Source organism: Mugil cephalus, chromosome 13 (assembly GCF_022458985.1).
Source record: "Mugil cephalus isolate CIBA_MC_2020 chromosome 13, CIBA_Mcephalus_1.1, whole genome shotgun sequence".
Taxonomy (NCBI): domain Eukaryota; kingdom Metazoa; phylum Chordata; class Actinopteri; order Mugiliformes; family Mugilidae; genus Mugil; species Mugil cephalus.
The window spans coordinates 16,735,030-16,757,423 of record NC_061782.1 but is presented as its reverse complement, the minus strand read 5'-3'; the positions used below and the strand labels follow the sequence as shown (position 1 = coordinate 16,757,423).

Below are 22,394 nucleotides of genomic sequence, written 5' to 3'. Positions count from 1 at the left end.
GCTTGGACAGACATTAGAGAGAGGATAGGAAATCCCAGGGAGGAACAGCCTTGCCCGGTCAACGTGTCTGTCTGTCTGCCTGCCTCACAGGTCCCAAGACATTTACTCCTGACATCACCTCCTCTGGTCACTGCAGGGTTACCGGTCAGGAATATTCCATGGCTAGACTTCCTCATTTTCTGTGGGGGCTTGTGGGTGACACATGGGCAAAACGTGGACTGTACCTACTTTTTCTTTTGATTTCTTTTTTTTTTTTTTAATCAGACACTTTTAGGTTGTTTGAAACATGCCTGACCTGTTTCGACGGAGGTTCTTGTACCTTCATTTGTTGATAGCTGCGTTTAATTTAGGTCAAGAAAACACCAAATGAGTTGCTCTGTTAACAAAGTACATCAAACATGCATCTATGAATATTCAAAGTGAAGTCTGACTGAGTGAGCTTCAATAAGACGTTTCTAAGCAGGAAGTGACTGTGGGGGAGTGGGTACAGCTTCTAAAGACTATCTGGAAACTTTGCTGTTTATTTAGACTTCTTTCAAAGTGAAATCAGTCTGACACAGAAAGCTTGCTTAAAGCAGCAAACCCGCAGGGCTAAACTGAAATTAAACCAGACGTATGAGTGCATGTGGTGAATTTATTTCATGTCCATTCTGTTAGAAGAAAGGCCTCGTATTCTTGCTCCTTCACAAACAGCTCATAAAAAACAATTGCTTAGAAAAATATACATTGATGTTAGAACTGAAAACTCTAGATTCAGTGTTTGATTCAGATATACAATTTGCATATTAAGAAACTACAAAACAGGTCAGAAAAGATGTATTCGATTGAGGCAAGTTTCCTGAAGAGGACAGACAGACTAAGCATCCAAAAGAAGGCACTTTTCATTTTCTGAGCTCCTCATAAAGCTTATTGAGCCTACATTCAGCAAAACAAATCAGTTTTCATGTGTGCGCAAAAGTCAAAGAGGAAGGTCAGGGGCAAGTCTCTGAGAAGATACTTCTTCTTGCTGTTTGTGCCTCCCTGTCTCACCCAATTTTTCTTTGAAAAATAAACTTGAGCTAAATACAGGAGAGCCCAGCTACTGCTACAGTACTATAAACCTAAAGTTAGCGGACTTTGGGAAGGTCATCAGGTTGAAAAGAGTGGGGGCTGGGGGGTTTTCTTAAGACTAACCCTCACTTTCCCACTCCTGAGTTAAGCTGAAAACCCAATAAAAAATACATCTAAGGTCACTGCTTTTTGATGCAAACAGTAAGAATGTTCAAGGCAAATGTGTCATTAAGAAGCTTGCTGTCAACAACGTACTCAATCTTTATCGTCTTTATCCCTTTCCTCGTCTTTCTGCCATCGTTCCCTTTCAAAATTGACCATTACTTTTCTTAAAGCCCATCTTAATAGTCACCTCTTGCTACATCCGCCATAACTTTCCGCAACAGTTCAGACACAGTCTTTTTTTAAATCTCCAATAAAATGTTCAGTTTCTTTCAATCTGGTCAAGATCCAGCTCTCCGCCCAGCTGGAAAATGTCCCTCTGTGTCCCGCAGTCACCCTTCCAGAGGGCCCGTTTACCGTCCACAATGTCTTCGGGAGACCCGGGCCGTGAGTCCACGCTACAAGCAGAGTCGCTATCCAGCTCCTCGTAGGATGAGTCCTCTTCCTCGTCATCTCCTCTCGCTTCCTGTCGTGACTCCAGCCCCAGCTCCGACACAGCGGCGAATGGATCTTGCTGGCCAGAGGTCTCAAAGCAGGGCAGGGGCAGGCTCGACTGGCAGCACTCTGTGGCAGAGAATCCAGGGCAGCTTAAGCTCTGAAAGGTCTGAAGTTTCTGAACAGAAGGGAGAAAGAGGAGAGGAGAAAAAAAATAAATAATTGTTGGTTTGTGCATCTTAGCACATGTTCACATCCTGGCTTCGCTCTAATGGGGCTATAAAAGTTGAAGAGTTTGTCAGGCGGAATTCGAGCTCAGGGTTTTCCAGAATGTCACTTTGAGATTGGGTTTCAGTTTGTGCGGCTAAAGGCAGGTCTTCCCTTTCATTGACGGCATGTGAACATGTAAACATGCAAGCACACTAGTACACACACACACACACACAAGAAGAACTTGTGCAGAACTCCCAGCGTTCTGCTCGCTTGAGAAAAACACTGAGATGAGTTGAAAACCACAAATGATATCTAGTGTCAAGCTTTGCTCTGGGCTCTTTCTCCTTCTCACTGGGAGCCACTTTGAAAGGCATACCTAACCCAGCCCTGTATGGTAAAGAACATTTCTTATTTAAGCCATTGTTATTCCCAGTAGTTAGGATGTTTTGTAGTGCACTCTGGGGAGTGTCAGGGATACTCTGAATGTGAACAATTGTGTGCATTTCCTACTCTTAAAACTTGACCTTTAATATATTTAATTCACTAAGAAGTTGTCTCCCAGTTTGCTTTCATGCTTTCTTTCCACCCCGAATTCCTCCCAGCAACAAAGAAAGGCGGCCGAGCAGAGGAGCTAAGGGGTTAATGATCTCTGGTGTGCCCCCAGCAGCAGATGTTGGAGGCATGGAGGTGAATAGAGATGAGGTTTTCTCTATAAAGCCTCAGCTTACATGATAGACACCTCTAATGTTCCCTAGCATGTGTTGAGACATTGCTTTCCCAGTTACAATGAGCTGGGAGTCTCCCTACGCTCGAGTCACATTTTAGCAGACTGCCCTGATTTAGCATGGCCCAGAAGAAAACTATAAAGATTTGGGCCGCCTCGGTTAAAGCTTCGCTGGATTAACTTTATGCGTACGCGGCCCAAACACTCGATACATCATCTGCAAATGCTTGAGGTGATCGTGTGAGGAGTGGGGGGTATTTACTGCAGCTACCCCACCGGAGTGGAAAAGGGGATTTCAGAGCCCTCTCTCTCTCTCTTTCTTTCTCTCTCTCTGTCTCTCTCTGTTCAACCCCCGGTATTACCCCCCCTACTAATTATCACAGCAGAGGAGAAGACGAAAGCAAGAGAAAAAAGGAGGGGGGAGAGCTTCTCCACAATATGCTTTCTATAAAATCTACTGAGGCTGACGGGGATTTGGGTGGGTGTGGTGGTAGGTTGGGGGAGCGCTGGGGTCAGATTTCTGCTGTGTACCCAGCTTTGCCAGATGAAATACATCCATGCGCACACACAAATCACTATTACCACACACGTGGGCTCTTTACACTAATAATGTCATGTCTCACGTAACCCACTAGCATTGCCAAGAATCACATATGGACAACTTTGAGAGGAGGAGGACTCTGGAGGTTAAGAAGTATATATTTTTTTGATTGATGAATAATATAACAATAAAAGCAGAATCAGAAATATCATCTGGTATTTTTACCAATAACATTTGATCTGGTATTAAGCATGTTGCCTCTTCTTACTCAGAGTTACTTTTTTGAGTCACAAAAGACAATATAACTCAATTTTCACGTGGTTTGCGGCGCTCCTCATAACGAGAAAACTGCAGCCCCCGTTCAGGTTTTTCAGCTAGAGTTTATTTGGCAAGTCTACTTAGAGAGCGCAGGTCTGACACCACTGACACTACAGGCGAGAAACTCAACAGAAACGTAAAACAAGAAGACTGAGATGATTGTTTGAATGGAGAAGACCGAAAAGGGCAACTGGAGACCACCCTGACCAGACGATACCTGTAAACATATACTCAGTGTAGGTGGACAACCCCCATGTCCAAACCCCCTCCTTCATTTTGATCTACCCTGTGAAGCGTCATGACTTCATTTTGCACAGCTATGACAAAAAGACCGAAATGCTGATTGATCTAACGTGGTTAACTGAACTCGTGACTAAATGTTCAATTCAATTTCATTCATATATTATGTATTAACAATCCAAGCTGTCTCAAAACTCTTTACACAACCCACCTGCCTCATGTGCACCACTCTTGCTGGTAAAAAAAAAAGTGTATTCTACCCACAGGAGTGTGCATCGGCTAGCCTACTTTTTTAAATTGTTACACATTTTAAATATCAAACTTTACACACGATTTCAAAGCTTTTCAAAACAACACCACATGCTGTTATCTGAAAAGACCTTATCTACAGCATGAGATTTAAAGGCATATCTGAACTGTGGGAGAAACACAAGCACATGCCAAGAGGTTAGGCAAATATCCTCCCGATAAATTGGGCAAACATGCAACATCACCCATATCGAGAGGTGTTGGTACCTTACCAAGCACTCTATGGGGAAAAAAAATTGAATAAGGGTATGTGTGGATTAGCTCTATGCTAAAATGAGGTCAGAAAAACATCTAGTGTCACAATGCTCTGGGGCAAAGGAAAGGCCTCCAACAGCAAACAACTGTAAAACAAAAGAGGGGGTAGAGGCGCAAGCGACGACAGGAGAATCTAACTAATCCTCGACTGTCTAACAACATACTGGCACACCTCCGCATCAATTATCTGTGTTTCTGTCTGTGTGGGAATGTCTTTGCTTTGGAATTTGCTTTACAGCAGACAGAGCGCCTGGCACATACGTGCAAATGCCTGGAAGTGAGATAAACAGATAAATACGTTGGCAGGTTTTGAAAGGCCGTCGAGAGTATGCACGTAGGACTGCAAACTAGTGTTTGGTGACGCTTTACAATGCACATTTGGGACGAGTCACAACATGTCAAAATACACAGTAAGCGTGGCACCTGAAGACGCCCACCTAGGTGTTCCCACAAGCCTGTGGGCCTTGACACTCAGCTATGATCACCATGCCTGCCATCCCAGGAATGGAGGGAGAGGGGGAGAGGAGGGGAAGAGGAGAGCAGCTCGAGCTCGGGCCAGCGAGAAGATATTAATAGAGAGGAGTGAGGAGTTGGTCTGCCAGGTCCTGCAGAAATAATACCCCCTTTCTTCGCTCTGCTGTTCCTCTCCTGAATGCACAGGCATCCACGCAAGCATTTGCTCAACACGCCCCCTTTTACCACCTCCACCGCGAACGCAGCTTAGCCAGAGATAGCTCGTAATTGTTTAGCTAAATGCACAACTGAAGTTATCAACTGACCAGTGTGATGTAACACGGGCCACTTCCTGAAAAGAAAAGCGTGAGCTGCGCCAACAATCATTCAGCAAATGACCTAGAATCGAGAGATAACATTCCCCGTCCGACAGCGCGCTACACCCACTGTTCCGAGGAAAAAACAATGACGGGCCAAGATGGAAGGGCAGCCAGAGATAAAAACAAACCAGCGGACAGAGGAGTGAACGGATGTGCACGGCTGACAGCGAGGGTATTTGTGGAATTTTGGGGGTGGCCACACGTAAATCCCCGTGGTAGTCGAGTTATAGCTGATTAGCATGACATGCATCCACAGAATTCACACCCGCCTTCATTGACGTGATCGAGGAATCTAGAGGCCAAATTACAACATGTTCCACTGACAACACACACTGGGGACTTGTTATGTGTTGACCACCACAATCCTTCGCCCGCTTGAAACTCCAGCACACCTTCCTCTTTTATGACCCAGTGAGTTAACCAAGCAACAAACGTCTGCACAACAAGTAAATATCACTTGGCAGCCAAATGCCAGTGCATCCACTTTTGTTTTACATTACCTGGAATATGAAAATAACAATAATAAGTGTTCCCAGAGTAAGAAGAAATGAAATGATATCCTAAGGCAGGGTCACGTAAGACAGCTTTTCAACCTGGGAATGTTGTAGTAAGTTCTTGATGGGTGGATTTCTAATAGAAGAATAACATAAAATTCCCAAGAGGAGTCGACAACAAAACCTCATCTAATCCCTGCCCTGACATTAATTCTTGTGCTCTGTCTTCTTCAGAACAGACACAGGTTGTAACCAGCCCTGCATTTCCACATTGCTGCTTCCTTTTCCATACAGTTTGCCAGCTACAGCCGTTCCCTTTCTAACAACTCTCACTGAGACAAACTGCACTGGTAACCTGTAGCACCTATGCAAATCTTCAGCAGTTACTCCTAGGAATTCTCAGTTAAAATGTTTACTTTGACATAAGAATACCACCCTTGTTTAGATTCCAACAAGATGCACCACTTGACCTGGAGTGGTCATTGACAAAAACAAGCATCTGGGATTAAAGCAGATCTGTTTTGAATTGTAGTGTGTGTGCTGCATGAGGGTGACAAAGTAAACATGGTCACAGAGGACCTGAAATCACCCATCTAACCTGCACAACCTGACTCCTTTCAACAATGCCGAGTACACACAATCAAACAAGTCGACTAAGAAAGAAAGAAAGAGAGAAAGAAAAAGTTATCTGAAAAGGAACAACCTCTGAGAACAGAATATTCTCCAAAAGTTAATCTTCAGGTAACGTCAACTGCGCCTGTGTGTGTGTATGCATGTAATCACTGTGCTTGATTTTCCTCTCTCAGGAGCTGGCATGACTGGAGGAAACATGCCTGCTAGGCTCCATTACCCGAGCCCTGTTGATCCAGCCCTGGCTAAGTCCTCAGGGTGACTTTTTTGGAAGAGGAAGGGAGGATAGGGGGATGATATTTTCTAATAAGAGAACAGGAAGAGGACAATATTCCCCTGACAGGATGTTTAATGATGGAAGACTTTAGGGGTATCTCACGAATGATACGTGCAGGAAAGCAGATGTAAATCGGATACGGTGTTTATGGTCCGACCTGCGGCTGGCTTTGGTATTAGTGCTGTTAGTGCTACACCTTCTACACAGAATTTCCAAATGAATGACAAGCTGAATTCGATACACGAATAAAATTGGCATCTTTCTAGGTTCGGTGAAAACATCAGAGCACATCCAAAACAGTCCATGCCATTAAAATACTTCTATGGTTCTATTTTGGGTTTGGGTTTGCCCAGGGGTCATTTATACTTTCTGGCTGTTCCACTGCTTCCTCTGAACTTACAAAAGAACAAACAAACTCTTGACATGGGGAAAGCAGTCAAGAGTCCCGGTGCATCCAAACACCCCCACAATTAATCACCTTTGGTTTGGAGGACGAGCGGGGATGAAGCACAACAGCCAATGAAGGATGGGTACGCGATCCAGAGAGGAAGCATATGAACAGTGAGAAGTTCAACCTTTGGATGGCCTGTTTACCCAACAGAGTTAATGAAATGATAAACCGGAGCCGGGCCTGCTAGAGCGCGGCGCTAGGGAGCGTGACCGAACATGAGGAATGCTTCTTTAGTGAGCACCACTCCATGAACGTCTGAGATCACTTAGGACTGAAGCCTTGGACTGACAACCCAGAAAACCTAATTCAGCTTGATTTAATCCAGTCCCTGATCAGATTCACAGAGAGAGAAACCTAATTGTGTTTGAGGATCTCTTGAACTTCCCTTTGGTCTAAGAACAAAAAAGGTACTTGTGGGTGGTAAATACGTTCAGTTGAAGATTTAACTAAATTCAATAGCAGACATTTTAAGGAATTAAAGCGAGATCAGATTAAAGCTGATGTCGAGTTGTGCTCAATAAGAAACAAATGTGATAGTTAACTCAGAAACAAGTACGCACACACTGACACTCATTTGCATACAAGAAATCTGACTTGTCTGTGCATGTCAATATGTGTTCAACGTTTCAGCTAACCTGTGTCATCTTTGCCAGGTCCAGGGAGGGACGCTGCTCCTGGGCTTCGTCCGGTCTCCTGCGTTTCATACCAATTTTTTTGTCGTTTAGCACGCAGGGCTGGGACCTGCTCCGAGAGAGACACCTGTTTCCTGCAGCTCTCTGGCCAGCTCGCCTCCCTAACTCTGGGGTGGAGTCTGGAGAGCTGGTCTCTGAAGCCTCTTCCCTCTGAAGCTCTGGCAGGCTAATTTGCTCATGGGAAAGGGAGAGAGGCCTGAGGAAGAGATGATTGTGGGAGTGGTGATGATGTGAGGAAGGAGAGGTAGGGGAGACTGGAGTGGCAGTGAACTGCGGGTGGAGAGGCAGCCGCTGGTTGAAGAATGGCAGGTCGAGGGCTCCGTCTGAGGGGATGCTGCAGCGTGAGGGAAAGCTGAAGCTGGAGCTACGCTGCATGGTGGGAAAATGGCCTCCTCCTCCTCCAACTCCTACTCCTACTCCTACTCCTCCTCCTCCTCCTCTGACACTTCCTCCACTGTGGCACCTTCGCTTCTCTACTGCCGTCCACACTCGGGAGCCTTGGGGCCTCCAAAAAGAGCGGGACCCGCTGAATTCATCGGAGAACGACAGTGAGCGGCACTGACGTTTGCTCGGGGGCGCTGCAGGAGCTTGGCTGGTAGCTGTAGTGGTGTAGTGTGCGGCAGTGGACGCGGCGTGGGCACTGGTCATGCTGCTGTTGCAGAGACTGAGGTCTCTTATCAGACTGGTGATTGCCGTGGCGCTGCCTGGTTCTTTGGCCCAGGGAGGGCTCTCCGACTCAGGCATCACATCCCACAGGCCCCCCAGACTGGCACCAGTCTGACATGGACCTCTCTGTTGTATGGCACAGCTTCTCCCCATGTCCAGCCACCTTTCTGCCTCTGCAATAGGAGCAAAAACATACAGGCTTACACACATCCGCTTATGACATCTAGAATGAATTCTAGCTTAAAGAAAAGCATTAACACACATTTTGTTCGCTGTGGCACACCGAAAAAATGTTATCAGTTATTTGTCATAAGATGAATGACAGAATTGTGCCTGGAGGAAGTAACAGTTCAGTTAAACTGTTCAAACTAGTGCTTCTCATGTGTAACTGAAAAACAAAAATGAAACAAAACTAGTAAGTGTAGTGGCTATTAAATAATGTTAATGTTCAGTCGTCAGTGGATTTAGAAGCAGCCGTGTTTTATCAGTTAAGATGAACTTGGTAGTGATCCTTGTAACATACTGTGTATGTTAGCAGCCGGCAGCTTGACTCTAGATCAAGATAAAGATCACCGCGTGTTATGTCTGATTATTTTTCACATAAACAGCACAAAGCCATGTAGGCAGGCCTAAGCAGTGGGTTTCAGTGGTGTCACACTCTCAGAAACAGAAACAACTTTCTATCCCCGTTACAGAAACAGACATTTTCTATGATACAAATAACCATTACTGCTACTCACATCTGACTGTTCCTCTGTCCTAACAAGTCTACTGAATGTTATGGACTCCGTTTTTGAGGTATCTTGCAGACAAACAAGCAACATTCCTGCAAGAATGACCTGCAAGAATGCAGAATTCGAAAACACACACTACACACTACGATAACAATCAGCCAGTAAAACAGCTGGCAAGTCGCCCCTATTACTCAAGTAGTTAGCACGATATGGTTCAGAAAGCAGCGTGACTTGCCTGCTATCTTACCATCAGAACAGAGTCTATCAGACAGTTGAGGGAAATATTGCACCAACAGTAAGGTGCCGTGTCGGCTTAAGCTACTGAGACAAGTAAGTAAAGTTGCGAATCTACTGAAGCGTTTGGCAAAAAAGGGCCCTTTGCTGATCCAAATCCCATCCTTGGGGAAGCTTGCGTCTAATTTTGGCATGCTCTCTCACTGACTGGTGGACGGAAATCATTGTTTTGGGCGGACAAACAATGTACGGGGGCTACACTGACGACCCGACAAGAATGTCAGGAAAACAAGTTGACAAAGGGAGAAAGGGATGAACTTCAAAAGGCCAGCCCTTTGAAAGCAAGTAACCAAGTGCTGGCTAACGAGACACGCTCGGCAATGTTAAAGATTAACAGCAGAGAAAGTATGTCACACTTCTCCCTGTGACATCACCACGTGTGTCTCACAAAGAAAAGGGGATAGTTAGTGATAGTGCGCCTTGTATTTACAACGGCATGTCTCTTAACGCAGGGGATAATTACTGCAGCAACGGAGCCGTGGGGAAATTGTTGACATAGGCAATATTCAATTACAGTGCACTCCCATGAGGGCCATGTTCAACGTTGTGTGGAGGCAGGTGCACCCTGATCATGAGAGGGGGATGAGTGACAGACGGAGAAATGGAGAAGTGAGAGACGGAAGGGATAAACAACAAGACAGTTATAGCTGGGTTTGCTGATCTTGGTGGTTCGACTAGAATTAAAGAGACAATCCATAATTCTGCTACGTTTGTGAAATGACGCTATAAGAAAGTGTCCCACATCACTCAGTGTTAATGATCCTGGGTGAATGGAGAAGACACAGGCATGAGGACAGACATAAGGAGGGATGATGGAGATAACTCACCCACTGTTGCACAGGAGAAGAGGGTGGTCCCTCTGCTCATAGTGTGGAGCTCACGCTGTGGGGGAACATGCAATCAGTCAGTCAGCAGCATACAAAATAAACCAAAAAGTGGAGAACAACCCTGTTCACCCTGGAGGTCACTGTACTACGATCAGGTCACTGCACCCTGCCTGGTACCACCATGACTAAAACCATTCCTTATGCCTGTGTCAAGTTGCATCAAGTTTAGTGAAGTTGCGAGAATTTTCAGAACAGGCTCAGAAACTTTAGCCTTTTACTGACTTGTTATTGTAAAGCTATAACAGGCTACAACTCCAAGGTTCTGGCTTCAAACCATCAACCAACTCCAGGTACAGTCCACAGTGGGAGGGAAGGCATGCTGGTCAGGTTAATTGGTAATGCTAAATTAGTCATAGGTGCGCATGTGAGAGTTGTGTTAATCCTGTTCAGAGTGCACCCCACCACCTTGCCCTGCCTTTCAACTAAATTTATATCATACAGCCTTACTGTTTCTTATCATTTCCAGAGCTAGAGAGCTGTCTTCGATGATCAAGTTCAGATAATTCCACGGCATGCCACCTGCCTCAAGCTCGCTGCTGTGTTTAACCCTGCTCAGCAAAAAACACACTCTATGTGTAAGACAACAAGCACATCATGCACTTCTCCTTCGAAAGGAGAAGTGCATGATGTTATTAACTAAATTCACACCACACCCGTTTAATTCTCCGTTTTCTTTTTTTTTTTTAATAAGGACCAGTGGTAATTTGCGCCGCATGAAACAGCGCTGTCTCCACATGCCTGTCTTCTACTCAGACACCTATGCTCACCTCTTGCGACGGGGTGGTGGCTGCCTTCACAAACGACGGAAAGAACACGCCACGATGCATTGCTCTGACTCACCTTGGGGTTATTACCACAACACACAAAAAAAATATTTTCTAAGAGACAAGGCATCGATTCCAAAATAAAGGTCTATTGTGTTGCAGCAGACAATAAATGACAGCATTAGTACACACAGTCCTAAGGCGTTAAATGTGGTTAACTCATCTGTGACTGTAAAGGTAGGAGGGACAAAATAACCAATGATGTCAGTCCAAATGCCTCTCTGTACAGACTGATTTAAGTCCGCAGGAGAGAAAGCCCAACGTTGTAGGTGACAGGTGAGAAATAATCAGCACAACAACAGCAATCTCGATGTTAATCTGTGTTGAAGGACGTTTCTGGTGCATCCCAATTTGATGGTGTAGATTTTATGGAGGCAAGTAAGAGCGGGAAGAGTGCAAGCTAATCTTCTGAGAAGTCTGAATCTCGATAAAACATGTAAATGCCCTTTATTTTCAGAAGTGAAACTAATGCGAAGTTAAAAAAAAAAAAAAAGAAAAAGAAAAAAAAAGTGACCTCCCAGAAATGCAGCACACTGCTTCATTCCGTTTAAAGACAAAACAAGGTACAAGGGGGAAGGGTTAAATAAAATGTTGAAGGACTACTACATTTCTACATTTTGTTTTGGAAAGGCTATCACACCTTAAATTTATTTCTTTTAAAATGTTTCTCCACTTATTTTTATGTGTGCCTGTCATGGAACACAACACTATATGTTATTTACTGTAATAAATGAAAAAAATTGACTTCCAAAAATTATTCACATGTTCACTTGTATTAATTTCACCGACAGACATCTTTACTCGGCCTCTGAGGTACTACTCACAAACGTATAATGCACAACATGACTAATTTAAAATGCTTAGTCTTCACTTCCTGGTGACATCAACAAGCCACCAACGGTTAAATTACAATCTAAAGCCGTGAACAGGCTACTGGGTCATGGTCTAACATTCTAGTTTGCATTCTGCAAGTGAGCATGCATGACAACCTGTGAGAATAGCTAGCAACCGGTTTGTTTTGTGTGAAACTCTCGAAGGTAAAAGTGCTTCTCACCAGCCGTCTCTCGATGTTCTTGGACCTTACATCATTGACACCCTTCTTCTTTTCCAGTGTTTTCGAGAAAATGATCACCATGGTAACAAGCAGCTCTGCTCCGGTCTGATCAGGTGCAGAAAAAGGCCACGGGCGACCATCTTACAAGAGGGGCAGATAGGGCATTTGGGAAGAATGGACATGCATTTGATGACCTCCCATCTGAAGAGCAGTAGTCTCTCAGCCTTCTGCCGATCCCTGTGTTGATGGAAAGAGAACAAACAACATAAATACTCATTTCATTAGTGAAAGCGTCACGCTGGTTGACTGGCAGACGAGGGGAAAGAAATGGGCCTAAACATAGCTCAGGTCTGAGCATAAACAGTTGTAGGCAAATGCGACCAGTGGGCCATTTCTGAAATCAAACATATGTTTTGTTTTTGCTACTTTATTTGGATGTTCAAGCGCCACCGTGAGTTTTACATTCACCATCTTCTTAAAGTAAAACACTCCTGCCAAAACAGGGTTTTTTAAGGTTTTTTAAGACAACAATAAGTTTTATTAAAGCAGATATTTTTATATGTCAAAAGTGACAAAAAGGTTTTTCTTACAAATGCAACAGTCCAACAGAGATGACATGATTTAAGCAAATAGTGTTGGTGTTGTTTCACTCCACCATGAATGGAGCAGACCACTGTTTATCCATTGCATGTCTAGTCTCGTAGTGCGATGCAGAACATATTCATGTGTATGAATCATTACACACACACATAATAAGTGAGAAAACTGAAACTGGCAAAAATCATAAAACAAACTGCGCTATGTATCATTACTATTTGAAGCTAATTTAAAGAAATAATACAGATAATGGAGTCTGTTGTTAAAACTTGTCCCTAGCCAAACATGACCCCTGGCCTACAGCAATGGTTCTCAGAAGGTTTTTTTTTATAAGCTAAAACTACATAAAAAACAAACATAATAATAAAAAGAGGGCAGATTTGTGCTTTCCAATTCAACCATTAACACCTTGACACGTAAAATAACCGATCAGTTATCCATATAGCTACACGCCTATAAAGCCACTGCCTTTGTTAACAAAACACGCTCGCTTATGATGAATTGCATCCTTATCCCTGAGAATAATGGAGCATTCGACGTGTCAACGTAATGCGCCGAACATATGGGAATCTAAACGTGCCGGAACAGAAAGCAAAGTTCAGTTAATCCAGGAAAAGGCATCACTCACGTCACATGACTACAGATGTGGCTAGGAAACATGAACAGAAAAGGAACACATATAGGGAGCTGTGGTCGGCTCATCGACTGCCTGTGCCCGCAGCAGAGAACAAACAGTAGCTGCTGTGGTAAACAAAACTCTTAAAACCTGTGGAGGGAGTTATATGTAGCACAAAATGACCATATGCCTGCCTGGCCATGCCTTAAAAGTGCTTTAAAGTGATATTGCTTAATGCACGGCAAAGATTTTGGTAAATGATGGGCAGGTTCAGTTCTTTACTTGGATTCGCTGCAAGGCCTGTGGGCTTGAGTTTCTCTCCTTCATTAACTAACCGCCAAACATACTGTCAGTGTCCAATTAGAGAGTACCAGCATGGTTTGGATCCCCCAATCAACTGCTGGCTAATGACAGCCGTTGACTGTGGAGCAACACATGAGGCTAATGGATCTTCCAGGCCTCCTATGTGCAACCCGTGTAACATGTGGTTTCATGTTAAGTAAGGGATCATTGCACTTACATTACATGCTTTAGAGAGAGGGATGCAAGTGTGCACTGAGCATTCAAGGAGTTTTGTGGGCTAAAAACTTGCAAGAGGGACATAAATAGACATGGGGGGGTCGTTCACACTTTTATAAAACAATTTTATACCAGTCTAGTCATATCTTGTTATTTCACAAAGTCATCTCTGTCCCGTTCCTCTTCCCCAACCCCATGACTACATGAAGACTATAAATGTTTCATGTAGGCCTGCCCCAAAACCAACTGCTAGCATATGACTCCCATTATCTCCATTTATCCCAGAGAGTCAGTGGAGCACAACTGGGCCTCCACAGGCAAGAGGAGCTGGTACTGGTGGTGGGAGTTAGAGGAGAAGGGAATGTTCTCAGTGATCAGTTTTGCAGATTACTTCGTTGATTAGAACTGACACTGAGTAATGGGTGGGGCGATGCAACGGAGTTTTTGTGTAGGCGTGCGCTAATCAAGAATGGGTCCTGAGGAGCATAAAGGCCATGTGTAAAGGTTGTTACAGTTTGCTGCTAGGCCGATGCAGCTAGGAAGGGTGACGTGCTACATCGGGGCTGGAACAGCACCTCAGCAGTTTGAATCAGAGCGTGCATGTGTGTGCATGACTATTTATGCTAACCTGCACTTGTGTGCGTGCGCGTGTGTGGTGACTGGCAAGTGGGGTCATGGGAGAGGGCAGGCCGAGTGTGAATTCAACCCCGGAGCCATGCTTACTTAATGAACCGACCTCTCATGATGGGGAAACCAGAGCTTAATGGACAGAAAACTGTAGCGCGCTTGTGCGGAGCCTTTGCTGATCATATCAGATTATCTGTGCTCAAAGGAAGTCTCCGTGTGGGCTATATCGCACTGTCTGAAAAGGCTCTATTGTACGACTTGCTGTCTGGATAACAAAAATCCCAGAAGTGATCAGTTTGCAGGACTTCCACTTTGAACTAGTTTTACTAAGAATATCTATGAAACCATAAAGCCTAGTGGATGCCCTGTAGCTACTCAAACCTGTCCACTGCTAGCATGCTAAAGTCATTTAGGATTTGTCTCACCATTCACACGTTCAATACTACAAAATGGTTGGTAGGCATCAAATTATGCATGATATTACAGATGAATGGGAATATTCTCCCATGAGACCTTAGGAAACATTCTCAGGACAGCTGTTATGTTTTTCCAGTTTAAAAATCAACAGCATGGATTAGTGTACAGAACTAAAATCAGGCTCATGTCGTCACAAGTCCCATTACACACCCAACTTGCAATCACACATGAGCAGGCAAGACGAAATGTCTTGTCAATGTTTCGTCAAATTGCATAACAATCAACCATATTCAAATTAAAATGAAGGGAATCCTTGCCACTATGATATTATTTGGGCCTGCAAAATAACTAAGTTTGTGACACTAAAATCTGACCTCCACAGTGGTTTATAATGGTACATCCAGTCAGACTTCTTGTGTATGCTGGGGTGCAAACAGCAGCTCTTGGCTCACAATAGTCAATGACTCAGGAGGGCACAAGAAAGGGCAGCTAAGATAATGTGGCTCTTTGCCCAGGCAGTGATTTGTACAGGCAGATGAATAGAAGCCTATTTGGGCCCCCCTAAAGTTCTGTGACGGGGTGTTTGGTGTCCATCACTAATTGGCTCTGGTTACTGCATACTTGTGCGGAGTGCGTCTGGTGTCAAGACTTTGATCGGTGGCTGCAGCTGAAAGGAACCATGAATGATGAGGACCAGACAAAAAAAATAAATAAATACTGCATGGGTGAAACTGCAGGAAATCCAAGATTCTTATGTTGATATGGTTAAATTCAAGTTTTCCTGGTTTATTTTTATTATTATTTTGACCAGAGTGGCACAGTGAGTATTTTATAGTGGAAGAAGCTGGATGTTGACATTCATTTTATAGAGTCAGTCGTCATGAGGAATGAAATGCAAACATCAAAGAGATTTTTCTAGATTTTTTTTCGTGCTTGGGGGTGAATACAAGTAAGAGCCATTCTTTTGTTAAAGTCTGTGGTGTTGATTGTTAATTCAGGGTGAACACACAGCCACCCCTCTTCCAGATAATGCGGTCGGAGTTGTAAAAATGGTCCTAGGGAGGTCAAGACATACCACTGGATCCTTTGGCCATCACCCTAGTACCCATTGGCAAAGGAACACAAGCCAGACACAGCACACCATGACACCAGTAGATCTTCAGAAGTACATCAACAATGAGATGCCCCTTCAGTCAAACTTTACGCATTGTCAGTGGTCAAGTTCTGGCCTCTTTGAATGCTTAATGTCTGCATATATACCGACAGCACTTAAAGTTCCAATGTAATGAGCACATTTAATGAGTTTTTAATTTGAGAAAGGAGCAGCTCTGCACAATAAAGAAGTCAAATCATAGCTAAAAGAATTTCTCAGAAATTGCTCAACCTGAAAGCATAGTTAATACTGGTGTTCTTCTCACTGCTTAGTTAGCATGAAGATGCACTAATATATGAAAGCACACTTCTCGTTGCAGTATATGAGTTCCACTTCCCTTGTGGTCACATGCCGCCGTTGAATTGGGTGTGGAACGTACTGCCTTCATTACCAAATGCATGAAAAGAGAAAAAGAGTGATATTCACAAAGCATTGTGACACTGAGTTAACACATCGACACACATGCCTCGTTGACCACTCCTATTTTTAAAAAAAATAAGAAGAACACAGAACACCATATATCACATCCTGCCTTATTTGCACAACAAGCTACACCACTATGAATGTCGGTTGACATACTCCTACTGTACTAGCCGTATAATGCGCAGCATGCAATATCAAATGAACTCCTTTGACTGATATCACTAAAGGTCAGTTTCTCTCCGACTTACTTCATAAAACAGTTGCTAAGTAGTAGACTGTTTCTAGGATGTTAATGGGTAGCCATGGCAACCAAACACAAAACAGAGGACAACAGTGACAACTGGTGATCTGAAAGAGGCCAACGTCATCCACCTTATAAAGAATAATATCTGGACAGTTCATCATTTCTTTATCAGCGAGCATGTTTGTTAGAGGAAGCTGGAGTATTGAGCAAGGCCAGTTTACTTTGCAAACGCAGCACAGTTTTTCTATTTCTGCAGGCTGAAATTTATTCAGGGTCGACCTTTATGCCTCAGACCGGGACTTAGTTAACAAAAATCTTAAGAAGCTTGACAGGCGTAGGATCAGGTGTTTGAGTTTGAGTAGAGGAAGGTATGGGGCCTCTTGCCCCCTGGAGTAACCCTTGCATGCCATGACTCTCCATACATCAGGTACCCCACTAATTACACTTCCCCCCCTTTGAATCTTTCCATTTCTGCCTGTGGTTCCTTCCATTATCCATGAGTGCCTGTTCTGTTCTCTGCACACTAGCCAGAGCACTAATCCATCAGGGATACATTACATGGGAACCTCCACTGCTGCTAGCAATCCCTTGAAATCGCAAGGACTGGTAAGGGACTCAATACGGGGGCACCACTCCTACATTGTGTAAGCAAGTGATGTTATACAGATTGTCACTACCAATCAACCAATACAGTAATATTTATGCGGTTACATAACGCCATTTTCACATCGAGCAGGTGTGTGGATGTGTATGGGTGGTAGAAAGAAAGCAATGAGCAGCATTCCATGGGCCCATTCATTCATTCATGACGGGGCTCAGCTCACCATATGGTCCCTCTGACCGCTCAGCATAGTGTGCAGCAGGCAAGATTTAAAATCCAACTGAAAAGTGTGTCTTTTCAGGGTGTTTTTGCTGAAACGTTGCCTCGGGACTACACTTTATGAAGCAAGAAGTTGTGTAAAATTAATAATATTTTCATAGCTCTCTATTCTGCCAGGCTGAACAGGAAGGAAAAGCGTTGCTTGGAGAAGTGTTTTAACACAAATGACTAATTGGCTTTGCGGTTTCTAACATCTAAAAAGATGCTATGTTTGCAAGAATTGCTTAATTTCACTAAATCATATCAACTCAAATTTCGGGGGAGAATGTGCTTCAATCTAATTGTTGCTGAAAGGCAAACTGTGGCTGGAATGAAGTGTTCTACCTTAACTGTGTCCATATTCTGGACAACAATAAAGTTACACTGTCGGTCGTTAAAAGGAGTAAATGTTTTTCCTCACAAATCAAAGACCGTCTTAAAGTTTCATTACTGTGATGCTGCAGTTAGATGTCATCTGCACTACCGTAAATTTACTTCTAGGCTCTCTACAGTGCATAACCTTATCATCACATCATGTCCGTAAGCCAATTGGTTGCAAATCTTGCGCTGTGTTGTGTTGTGCTGTTGTTACATGCAGGTGTATGTAAAATATGTATGTAAAACACGCAGATGAACCCAAATACCACATATATACCCGACGCCTGCAGATGGGCATTACGGCACGCCTCTGTCAAAATCAGCCCTCTTTTGCACGAGCAGGATTGTCAAGTCACTCTGGCTCAGTTATCAAGCCTATGCATGCAACTTTTGGAAGATGTAACTCATTAAGTGTCTGGGATTGTGTGAGTTCTATACCTTGGAGGGGAAGCTGAGTGCTTACAATATGTCACAATTGTGGAAAACGCGTTCTAAAAATACATCAAATTAGTTTGTCTGAGCTATACAAGAGCTTTCAGTTCCCTTTTTTCAAGGGATGCAATTTGGAGATTCACTAAACTGGATCTAGAGAAAAGGCAATTCCATTCTGGGGAGGAAGTCAATCCAATGCAGCTGAGGAAAATAAACAGAAAAATGCCATCGGCCGCCATTCATAACAGGACGGTTAAGAGGACACAGGGAAATAAAAGACTAAATGTTACCTGGACTATGGGGTTTTCCACAGGAACATATTCTGACGCGCGCACACACACAGATACAACACACTAAAACCATCAGACAACGGATATGCAAACATGCAAACAAACTAAAAAACGAAGCCCCGAGGGTATGCGCTCACTCATATGAGACTCAAAAAGCAACATTTGAGACAACTTCTACTTTTTTTTTTTTTTTTTAAACTGAGGGTGATTCCTCAATATCAACACGCAGAAACGCTCCAGTGGGGTGTGTTGATGGGAGCATTCCTATTGCATCCCAGAATGCTTTTCATCTCTAAGTAGAGTCTGCTGCCTGTCTTGGGGGGTTGGGGGAGTGCTTCTCTGGTGTATGTGAGAATGCCTCTTTTCTTTTCTTTTCAGCTGCAGGTCTTTGGCTCTGTGGGCGACGAGACGCCAGACTTACAAATCTATCATGTTAATGAGGAAGGAATATACAAAATGAGGAATAGCAGTGGCGAAACAAATACACTGACAGTGAAATATGGCATTTGTTTTTAACCACTTCAAATCAAGTGGCATGAGTTTCAGTTCGTCTGAAGCAGCGGCAGTTATGACTGCAGGTCACAGAGAAGAAAGGGACGGTTCTGAAATGAATAGGGAGTACCATGGAGGCACAGACAGGCATGGCTAACAATTCTTTTCTGGTAGCTTTGCATAATGCCTCAGGGCAGAGGACAAGGGAGAGTGAGAGAGTATAAGTGGAACACAAAGACAGTGAAAAACATGGCAAAAAAAAAAAAAAAGAGTAAGATTGAAATATACGCAGAGGCTAAAAGAAAGAAACGGAGAGAGGCGAAAGTGGCAGCATGTGCGTCAGTGTGTGGATAGAGCTAGAGTTGTACACACAGACGGAGAATAGACCAGTGGCTTGCTCAGCACACAGGCACACAGCTGCCCACTGACAGAATGGAGCTCTAATAGGCCTTTCGCCTGCAACACAAAGACATTGCAAATGTGCGCGTCTTAAGCACACACTGGAGTGCAGAGCGATCCCCTTTAAAAACCCACCGGCCTTAATTGCCTTCATAAATTATGTCTGTCTTATGTCCAAAACAAGCCTATAGCCTAACAATGCCAGAGCTGTTGTCCAGCACAATTGCAGTACATCAAGTTGTGCTTCATGAACGGCACTAAAAGCAACAAGTGACTGCCACAAACCACGATGAAATGAGCGTCTTCCTCTTTGTCCGATATTCAGCGGAGTATCAACCAACTTTTGAGCAAATGGTTTATCAGACTTGTTCTTAGTACTTAGTAAGCAGATATAGCTGGATTAAAAGATAACTGTGCTAAATTTGGGTTGCTGTTACTCAAAATGCCCAAGTATGTCTAGTTTGCATTGAACTCAAAAAGCAGCTGGAGTTCTCTGTAGGCTATTAGATAAAATTATAGAAAATAATGTATTTAAATAAATTATATATACACCTTTGTCATATGGGTTTTTGCACAGAAACCCAGGTAGTGGTACCCGTACAGAGCTTTTTAAACAAAGCCCTGGTCAGATAAAATCATCTGCAACAGCAAACATCACATTTGCCGGTTCACAGAATTTGATAGATCTAAAATGCTTGTTCACACAAAGCTGTGGCATACCAGCAGTAGTTTATTCTGGATATCAAAGCAAAGTGTAGTCATCATAATCTTCTCCAAACTGAAAAGGCAGATAAGAAATTCTCAGAGAAGGTTCCCTGACCAGTATTTGCGAGGCACCCATATCAACATTCCCTTTGTAATAAGACACTGGAGCTGACATGTGAAAAAAAAAAAAAAAAAAAAAATAGTTGTTTCACTTCCAAGCCTGAACTTCAACTACACTTGCTCACTCTGAGCAGGATTCTGGGGACTTTCTAGTGATATTTCCTGTTTAGTTGAGCAAATGAGCCAACAATTCCTGAGAGTCAAGGACAACTGCAGCGGTGGTGGCATTAAGAAACATTTCCAGGTATTTTCAATTAGGGGACCAAACCTGTTCTTCATGGTACTGTGTTTACGGTGTCCACATATATCAACCATCTCCCGTGCAATATTAAAAAGGGCAAAACATAAGCACCAACACTTGCCACCTAAACCACAATGGAAAAGAAACAGCACCGACAAATAATAAGTTCAGTGCTTTGCGGCCAGTGTGCCCTACATTTGGTGCATTTTGGCTTCAACTCAATTTTTTTTTTTACCTAAAAAGACAATAAAATAGTCAAATTGAGCTTGGTGCACCTCATCTGTATGACAGTAGATATTTTATTAATATAAAATGTTCTTATCAGTCCTTATGAGTGTGATTTCAGTTTCGTAAATGTCATTTCTATGTTAAACAGCTCTTACAGTAACAGTGCAAAATAGTATAGTCTTGACTGGACTCAGTGAACAATGATTTGTGTATTTGCTGATGAAAACAAACACCAAATTGAGGAAGAACAAGGTGGTTAATAGCTCTACAGTCTAAAAAAACAAACTTCTCTGACGAATGCAATAATAAGTAACTACACATCACTTTCTGAAGAGGGAACGAAAGAAATGTGTGTGTGTGGCGGAGATTGGGCGAGAGATATGCAACCAAGCATTATGAGTCAAAGCACCCTCTCAATCTCTTCTCACAGCACAGGTTGTGGTGAGGTGTTGTGTGTCAGTGTATGTTGCAAAGTAACCACACTGCCTCTACACCTACGGCTTCATTACATTGGCTGACAGATGAAGGGGAGTTTGCTGCATCAAAGGTCTTGGTAACTGCCTGTACCCCCTCTAAACCCTTAAAGCAGATTAATCGAGGAGATTTTCTCACATTCAGACGCTGAGACTTAAGCTCAATAACAGCTGATTCATTCAAATGTGGAATTAATATGTAAAGTTGCATCCACAAACAAACGTTTGTTTGTTCCTAATCTGCCTTGAGGGTAGCAGAGCCTGATTCTATAATAAGCAACTCAACATAAAAGAAGATATGAGTGTTTTCTGACTTGTGCCACAAAGTAACCTTACAATGTTTCAGTCTCAGGGGAAGCATGAACAAACTACAGAGCAGTGAAAGAAGAAGACGCGGTTATAGACATTATAAATCTTGGTAAACGTCCTACTACCTGGCCAGCAGAGTCTCTTCCGAGGTCAGGTCATCTTCAACAAAGGGGAACGCGAGCGAATAAAAAAAATAATGAAAAAAAAAAAGTTTCTCGCAGTTGCGGCCGCCAATTCAGCGGCCCCTGCACAGCACAGAGCAGGACTGCGAGCAGCTGAGAGCTCGCTGCTGCCTTCCTTCAGCCTTCAGCATTGATTGTAACAATATCCGCGTTCACGCAAAGCAGATCAACGGGAAGGGGTGGAGCGGGAGAAAACCGAAAGGCTAGCAAATTTATGTGGGAACAGTTGTATATATTTATAGTACCTTTAAATAACAAGGGTGAGGTCATTTGTTGAAAATAACATAACTCAACAATTTGTCCACACACGCGGTCAAAAGCGAAGTTTCATTTACAACTAACACCCCCACACTTTCATTGTTGGTATGTTCCACTGCGGCCCTCCCTCAGGCATTTACAACACTCGTGCTACGTTTTATTATTATGCGTTTCATTGATATTAAAGGGCCAGATAGGTGTTGACATCCCGGAAAGCAGAACAACTAGGTTGAAACTTGCCGTCTCTCCTTTCCTTTCCTGGTTGTGCGTTAACTTCTACATTTTACGTGACATGTAGACATGTTAAAAAAAAAGTCACACTGGTTTAAAAAGAAATGAGTGTAGTTTT

At 43.4% G+C, this 22,394-nt stretch overlaps 1 protein-coding gene across 2 annotated transcripts; it reads right to left on the bottom strand.

The window, feature by feature from the left end:
* Positions 1-620: 620 nt before the first annotated feature.
* On the bottom strand, positions 621-21,913 carry LOC125018890 (protein FAM53B-like). Of its 2 annotated transcripts, XM_047603304.1 has the most exons (5): positions 21,731-21,913; positions 12,084-12,320; positions 10,146-10,200; positions 7,568-8,463; positions 621-1,825 (listed from the first exon to the last, which is right to left on the bottom strand). In XM_047603304.1, the coding sequence occupies exons 2-5, from the start codon at positions 12,162-12,164 to the stop codon at positions 1,475-1,477; spliced, it is 1,383 nt and encodes a 460-aa protein (XP_047459260.1). In that variant the 5' UTR covers positions 12,165-12,320; positions 21,731-21,913; the 3' UTR covers positions 621-1,474. The 2 variants fall into 2 exon arrangements, with proteins under 2 accessions (XP_047459260.1, XP_047459261.1); XM_047603305.1 differs by lacking the exon at positions 10,146-10,200.
* Between the last annotated feature and the right edge of the window lie 481 nt (positions 21,914-22,394).